Source organism: Meles meles, chromosome 4 (assembly GCF_922984935.1).
Source record: "Meles meles chromosome 4, mMelMel3.1 paternal haplotype, whole genome shotgun sequence".
Taxonomy (NCBI): Eukaryota; Metazoa; Chordata; class Mammalia; order Carnivora; family Mustelidae; genus Meles; species Meles meles.
In genome coordinates, this window is record NC_060069.1 from 152,043,849 (window position 1) to 152,051,601 (window position 7,753).

General features: G+C 53.4%; 1 protein-coding gene across 2 annotated transcripts in view; it reads left to right on the top strand.

Annotated features, from left to right (window-relative positions):
* Positions 1-4,897, top strand: part of HUNK (hormonally up-regulated Neu-associated kinase) — a 100,614-nt gene extending 95,717 nt beyond the window's left edge. For both annotated transcript variants that reach the window (XM_046003908.1, XM_046003909.1), the window contains exon 11: positions 1,597-4,897. In XM_046003908.1, the coding sequence (XP_045859864.1) occupies positions 1,597-2,255 (659 nt within the window). In that variant the 3' untranslated portion in view covers positions 2,256-4,897. The remainder of the gene's footprint in view (positions 1-1,596) is intronic.
* The last annotated feature ends 2,856 nt before the right edge of the window (positions 4,898-7,753 follow it).

Genomic DNA, 7,753 nt, shown 5'->3' on the forward strand with positions numbered 1-7,753 from the left:
CAGAGTCCAGATTTCCCGTTGGGCCACCTGGCTCTAGAATTTTCTCTCCTGACCCGTGTAGCCACCTGCCTCCTGAGGAGGATGGATGAGGAGGGGCCAGCCAGAGTGCTCACAGGGTGGGGGGCCTGGGAGCAGGCCCTTGCTGGGGGGGTGGGTGGTAATGCGGTGTGCGGGTGACTTCCAGGTGACTCTGGGCTGGAGATGAGCAGGACGTGCGTGGGAGGCTTCCTCACAGGCTCTGCATCTCCGGGGAAGTGGAGGACACAGGACTGGGCGGGGGGGGACCCCAGGCCACCAGTTAGGAGCGCATGGCCATTGCAGGGAGGGGAAGGGAGGGGAAGGGATGCTCGCACGCCGGCTGGCGCACCGGGGACGTCAGCCGTTGGTGAGAATTTGCTTGTCTCCACCGGCGGACCTCAGGCATCTGTGGTGGCCCGAGGAGGAGATTTATTCCGGGATCTGTGATTTATTTATGTGAGGCGAAGAGGATGCCCGGTGGCCTCGGCTGCTCATGACTCACTGCTTGTTCCTGCGGCTGAGGCTCGACAGGGGCCTGTAAAGCTCGGCGGCAGAGAAGGGACGCTGAGGCCGTCCTTGCTCCGCAGGAACTTGGCCTGATTGTCCGGTGCTTCAAATTTGGGGGAGTTCCCTTTCTTTCTGGCCCCGTTTGCAAACCTGGATTCCAGGCTGGGCCTGCTTGAGGTGGACACTGTGGGGACTGGCTTGTGGCCTTCAGTGTGTGGACGAGGTGTGTGTCACCCCTGTTAGAACTGGGTGAGGCTCCGGTCCGACTGGGCGTCGTGAGGGAGGAAATTCGGACACTCGCTCCCACACGGGTGAGCCTCGAGAAGGTTTTGCTCAGTGAGACAAGCCGGTCCCAGAAGGCACCAGAGATCCCACTTACGTGAGGCACCTGGTGTAGTCAGAGTCACAGACAGAAAGCAGGCTGGTGGGTGCCAGGGGCCAGAAGCGGGAGTTCCAGTTGAGTGGGGAGAGTTCTGATTTCTACCTCTGAGAGTTTTATTTCACAACTACACGGGATATACTGAACCCTACTGAACTATACACCGAAAATGGTTAAGATGAGAAATTTATGTCATTTTTTTTTTACCACAATTAAAAAAACAAAAAATAAACAAAGTCACGAGGGAAACACTCCTTCCAGGGTCAATTGTCTGAGGACCAAGTTCATGGGTCCGCAGCAAGCCAGGCGGGGTGCGTGTCATTCTGGCTGTGGGGCGGTGGTTCCGCTGAGCCACGTACCTTTTTCATTCAAAAGCTCATTGGCAGGGTCCGGAGTTCAGTGACCAAAAGGAGAGCAGATGTTAAGGTGGTGCCGTGGGCAGATCAGGATGTGGGAGGCTGCCTGTCCCCGGCCTGCTATCCCCTCTGTCCTAGGAAGAGCATCTGGTTCCCTGTGGGAAGCGCTGGACGCCGGAGCCCTTTGCTTCTTGGTTCCTTCTGGTCTCCCCGGGAAGGGTCTGGCTCGGTCAGGAGGCCACAGCAGGCCGGGGATGGCCATTCGCACAGGTGACGCAACTCTCCTCACGATGTCCTTTTCTTTCTCTCCTTTGTCCTTTGCTTTCTTGGGTGCAGATTCCTTCGGCTGCCGCAATATTTTCCGCAAAACCTCAGACTCCAATTGTGTGGCTTCTTCTTCCATGGAGTTCATCCCCGTCCCCCCTCCCAGGACCCCCAGGATTGTCAAGAGACCAGAGCCCCCTCAGCAGGGCCCTGGGGTCCCTGGCCTGCCCCCCAAGGAAGACCCCCTGGTGCTGGATATGGTACGCTCCTTCGAGTCTGTGGATCGCGAGGACCACACGGAGCCACTGTCCCCGTCTCATCACTATAGGATTCTCGGCTCGCCTGGGGGCTTGGCCCGTGGGAGTCCTGGTGAGCGGACGCTCTCCCCGGCCCTGCTGCCCGGAAGCCTGTCCCCCCTGCAGACTCCTTTGCATCCCACTCTGGTCTCCTTTGCTCACGAAGAAAAGAACAGCCCCCCAAAGGAAGAGGGCGTGTGTTCCCCATCTCCAGCTCCCACCAGTGGCCCCACGCAGCCCCTGGGGAGCCCGAACTGCGTGAAAAGCCGGGGCAGGTTCCCCATGATGGGCATCGGACAGATGTTGCGGAAACGCCAGCAAAGCTTGCAGCCGTCTGCAGACCGGCCCCTGGAGGCCAGCATGCCCCCGCTGCAGCCCATGGCCCCTGTGAGCCTCTCCTTCGATGTGCCCGACGGAGTCAAGGGCCAGTGCTGACCTGGGCCAGGGTGGGATTCTGGGTAATTGTGAGGAAAGCAAAGGAATGGAGCTCCCCACGCGCATCAGGGTGTGAAGACTGGAAGGCCGCATGGGAGCCTCCTTCAGGGTCTCTCCTCTCCCCCTGCCATGCTGTCTCCCAACTGTGAATGGCTGACACCCACAGACTCGAAGCCTGCACAGTCCGGCCTTGCACAGGGACCCCAGAGATGCCGGAATTCACGCGGAGGTCTGACTAGAGGTGCAGTCTCTGTGTCCTGCTTCTGCCCACCCGCCCACCAGCCCTCTGCCCGCCTCCCCCTGCTGGGCCACTGTGGCCATCAGCCTCTGGGCTACCCATGTCCCAGCCTGTTATGGGCTCTGTGCTCACGCTGTACTCTGGGGGCGCCTCTCGGGACTGTGACTTCTCAGCAGGGAGCCTGTTGCATGGGGACTGGCCCTGTCCCAGAGCGGTTCCCTTCCTCTCGTAGAGGTGAGTCCCCGCAGGGCCCGGGGAGCCGCTGACTCAACAACGACCAGGCCTCGGACACCTCCGAGGAACGTGGGCTGCAGCCTCGGCCAGCAGTCTGCGTGGGAAGGGGCAGCTGGGCAAAGACGGAGCCAGACAGTGGCTCCCCGACGAAAGGCAAAGGCCAAAGGGGACACACATTTGCCATCTTTTTTGGTTGAAACTTGCTAAGGGTCGACTTACCTTTTCCAAAGATGATTTTTCCTTAGAGGATGTCAAATCAAAGTAATAAGATTTTAAAAACTTGGGTGGGGAGATGAGAAGTGAGCCTACCAAACTCATGTTTTCACGAGATGATACACGCAGAGGGCATTGGTGGTCTCCCACGTAAGGTTTTCAGTGGCTGGTGGCCCTCCCCATCACGGCCTCCAGGAAGGCACGATCGCCGTGGGCCCTGTGTTCTTACCACCTTACCAACACAGCCTAACCTTCTGGAAGGTGTGGGACCGAGTTACAGCCGGGTATTGAGAAAGAGAGAAGACATTAAGGTTCAATGTGGATGCATTTGGAAAGCACCATTCATTACCTCTGCTCAGTGCCGTTTTGGGGCTGCCAAGAGACCAAGTGTGGTTTCGGCCGGACGAGTTGTTTGTAAGCTGTGAGCCGCCTCCCGCGGTGGGAATCGTGGTCAGAAAAGCAGTTCCGCGTGTTCTCTGAGGAGAGCAGCATTCCTCGAATGCGCTTTGAGTCTGCGTCCCGTGTTCACACCTTTTGCCAAGGCTTGAACCAAAGATGCGTCTCCGGTTCCGTGTCTGTGCCATCCCTGCATGGCTTTGTGGATCTCCGTGTTGTCTGACCATGTCTCGCAGGAGCCTGCTGGGGCCGCCTCCACGTGGAGCCTGGGCCCTGGCGCTTGGTGGGGGAGGAGAGGCCACTCCGTCATGAGCAAAATTGGGAAAAAAAAAAAAAGAAGAAGAACCAGCACGGGACAGATTGTGGTTAGCTCAGGAGACAGGTCACACCGTGGCTCGGGGTCTACAGCTCTTGGCTCGTGCAGGCATGAGCAGAACCCATAGGTGTGGTCACCCCAAAGCTAGTCCGCTCAGCCCTCTGAGTCTGAAACAGGCCGTGGGCCTGGAGAAGTGGTGAAGCCTGCCTTCATTCCCACCGGCAGCCAGCCCAGGCCGGGGAGCCGCGGGGTGCTTCTTCATCTTTTCTCATTTAGCCATCGTGACCTCCTTCTGCTCTACACGATTCTGACTGAGGCAGGAGAGAGCAGATATTTGGCTGACCCTGGAAGCCGCTGGGATAGGCCCAGTCTTGGCTCGTCTTGACAAGACCCTAGAGCTGCTGCCTCCCCCTTGATAGGATCCTCCCGGCTCTAGGGTTTAGTATGAAGGAGTCGGGTTCCTGGTATTGGTGTTATCCCTCTCTGTGGCTCCAGACCGGGCTCCAGAACTTTCCATTGAAAATGGAGCTTTTTAAGCAGAGAGAAGAAAAGCATCTGAAAAAGACTCCTCTCCAATGGATGTGAAGTGTCTGGTTTTTGATCAGCGAAGGAACCGTTTTTGCAAGTGTCCCGCTCTGCAGGTTTGTAGGCCCTGTCCCTGTGCCTTGTGGACTTCTTGCCCTCTGTGTCTCGTCCTCGTATTGTACTTGCCTTTAGAACATAGTGTTTTTCTGTATCGCTCTTAGCTCATTGGGACATGTGTCCTGTTCCTCAATCCAGGAGCAGCCACGGATGGTCATGCAACTAACCGACCATGTCATCATTGGTAGCTTGAACTGTGAACTCAGGTTTATTCCAGAACCCAGTGAGAGGTGAGGGGGAAGTGAGAAAAAGGGAGGAGCCAACTGTATTTTTTGTATGTGAGCACCTGACAAATCTATGAAACCGAGTGAAAGAAGAAATGTTAAATTCTTTATTATTTTATTATATTTATATGGGAAACTTGACCGTCCCTTTGGTTAAGTACAGAGCGTGTTGTCTCTGCGACCCATGACTGTCTCTCATTAGTCTGTGCCCATGACCTCAGTCAGCCTGTAGTTAACCAATGGAAATGATTGACCTATCACCACGTGAAGTCCAGGAGGAAAAAGTCAAGTGTAATTGTACGATTTGGTCGTAAGTAAGGACCGTATTTATGTCACCATTATTAAATATATGTACTTTTATAATGACTGTGAAATACACTTTTTCCCTCACTTTGACTGCTTCATTTCTTTGCATTTGGTAAATCTTAACACAGTGAGTTTTTGCAACAGTCGGACTGTTTTCTACGTAAGGTCCGTGGCCCTACCTCGGACTGCATACAGGAGGGAACCCAGCGGTAGGGCATCTGGGGACATCTTCCATTCCTGTATCACCGCTTCATTTCCCTCGTAGCAGGTGTACGATCCACAGAATTCTTTTTTTTTTTTTAAGATTTTATTTATTTACCTGACACAGAGATCACAAGTAGGCAGAGAGGCAGGCAGAGAGAGAGGGGAAAGCAGGTTCCCCGCTGAGCAGAGAGTCTGATGCCGGGCTCGATCCCAGGACCCTGAGATCATGGCCTGAGCCAAAGGCAGAGGCTTTAACCCACTGAGCCACCCAGACGCCCCGATCCACAGAATTCTTATCTGACCGAAGAACAGCAGATGGTGGCGCAAGAAAAATCATTTTCCCTCTTTTGCAGCAGGCTCGGGATCTCCCTTGGAGATTCTGAAAACGGCACATAAAGAATGACACCTGTGAATAGTACCTCCAGGTTTCGTCCTTGCTTTAGGGTTGAGGGAAGAAGGGTGATGAGGGGGGATGGGAGGGTTGAATTGTCCCAGTTCTGACTTCACTCGTCACTGTCTGCAAAAAGCTTTTCATATATATACATATATATCACCTTGCTTAAAGCCTTGTGTCCCCCTGCACGGTGTGGCTCAGAGGATGGCGTGGTGGGAGTGCACCTTTTGCCATGCGAGGTTTCCTAAAGTGTGGTGGGCTCAGGGAGCCACAATGAGTATCGGGTTTTGGCGATGCTCTTTCCACCCAGGGATCAGAAACATTTCAGAACAGAAAGGGACCTGAGATGATGTGCTTCAATCCCAAGTTTTCTGCGGAAGAGAAAACTGTGGCCCTGAATGGTTTAAGGACTCCCCAGCGTCCCTAAGTGAGCTGGTCCCAGAGCAAGTCTGGGAGGCAGGGCTCCCCCCTCCAAGAACACGCAGAAGTGAGAGTGTGGCTGTCGTGGACAGAGTGGGGAGTCCACCGCAGAACAAGCTGTCATTACAATAGGTGTCTTTAAGTTCCTTCCATAGACCGGTCTTTGCAATTTCAGGTCAGTATCAGAATCATGCGGTTCCTTAAGATTCTGCGCATCACACTCTTTCCACCATCCACCCACCAGAGAAAGACTTTCTGTCTCAACAGATCTTCCAAGTGAGCAGCGACCCCTGGGACTCTTTGTTACCTGTGTTTGCTCTTAAAAGGCTATTGGGTTTTATTAGATGAAATCAATGTAAAACATCTTCTCAGTAGCCATGTCACAAAATGAAACAAATTCAGAAAGAGTGCAAGACTGATATTTTGGAGGGGGGAGGTCTGGAAGCCTCTCGCTTATTTTATTTGTTTTCTTTGTGGGACCCCCTGTGAGCTCCAGGCACAGTGAGAATAATTCAGAGCAGTACTGGGAGCCAGTTCAATTTAATGTCATCACTTCTCAATGAAAGGAGCGTATTTCCTGAGTAGTAAATGAATGTATTATTTGTGGCAGCTTTTTCGTCAAGGGAGCTTTTCAGACATCTGGTTCCAGAGACGAATGGGGTATATACTTGTTTTCTGCGGCCCTGTTTTCGTGACACACAGTGATCTGTGAGATCTGACGGACTGGGGTGGGGGAAGGGCGGGGAGTATTTTGGCCTCTGCATTCTCTTTCCTTGGGTCTGTCTCCGTCTGAGCTGGTGTGTGGGTAGGAGACATTTGGGGCAACCCGCTCTGGCAGGTTGGAGTAAACCCAGGGGTTAGCCAGAGCTTAGTGGTATAAAACCAAGCAATGGAGTAAACCCAGGGGTGGGTCAGAGCTTAGCGGTATAAAACCAAGCAATGACACCTGGCGGAGAAGACAATGCCAGGACATGGCATGGTTCTCAGGTAGACAAAAGAAATGGGTCCGACTTCAGGGCCTGAGCTAGTTACACAACATAGTCTCCCTGCTCAGGAGATGACCCGTTAGCTATTTTGAAAGAAAGGTCTCTGGCTGGTATTAGAAACCCTCAGGAGTAACAAAAAGGATTCTGTACCGGCCTCATTACTGGAGCCAGGTGAAGAGGGCAGGAAGGGAGCCCATGTCACGAACAAGGCTGCTCGCCCAAAGTTGGACTGTGAATTCATGGCAGGTCTGAGAGAATGCCTTCTGTGACCCCTTCGTCAGGGTTCACTTCTTCTTTGGTGACCCAATGTGTTAGATAGAGGAGGCTTTGCTCTGATAACAAAACCCGAATCTCTGTGACTTGCCCAATAAAGGTTATTTCTCACACAAATTTGTAGGCAGTTTGGCTGACGCCAGGGCAGCCATCTTCCCTGTGGTGACTCAGGGATTCAGGCTGCTTCTGGCCCAGGGCTCCATCCACCCAACATGGTTTTGTGGCTGCTGTGGCAGAGAGAGCATGAAGTGGAGGCCTTCCTCTGCCCTTGCCGGTTCTCTGAGGGCTGCAAATAGTGCCGTGGCCCTCCTGTGAGCCAGAGGCTGAGAGATGTGGGGGCACATATGGATATTTGGGGTACAGTCACTGTTTCTGTCGCAGGGAAGGTAAAGATGTCTGCCCCGCAAACTAGACTGGCCATTCCCTTTCCATTACCCAATTATGGCACCTCTTAGTATGTACGGGTTATTTGTTCCAAACAAAGGAAAAAGCATTGTTAATTAGTAATGCTTCCTTTAATTTAAGAGGGGGTGTTGTGGGCTGAATTGTTATCTTCCCCAAAATTCATATATGAGAGCCTTCACTCCCAGGACTTCAATATGTGGTTGTCTTTGGAGATAGGGCCTTTAAAGAGGTGAGTGAAAATAAGGCC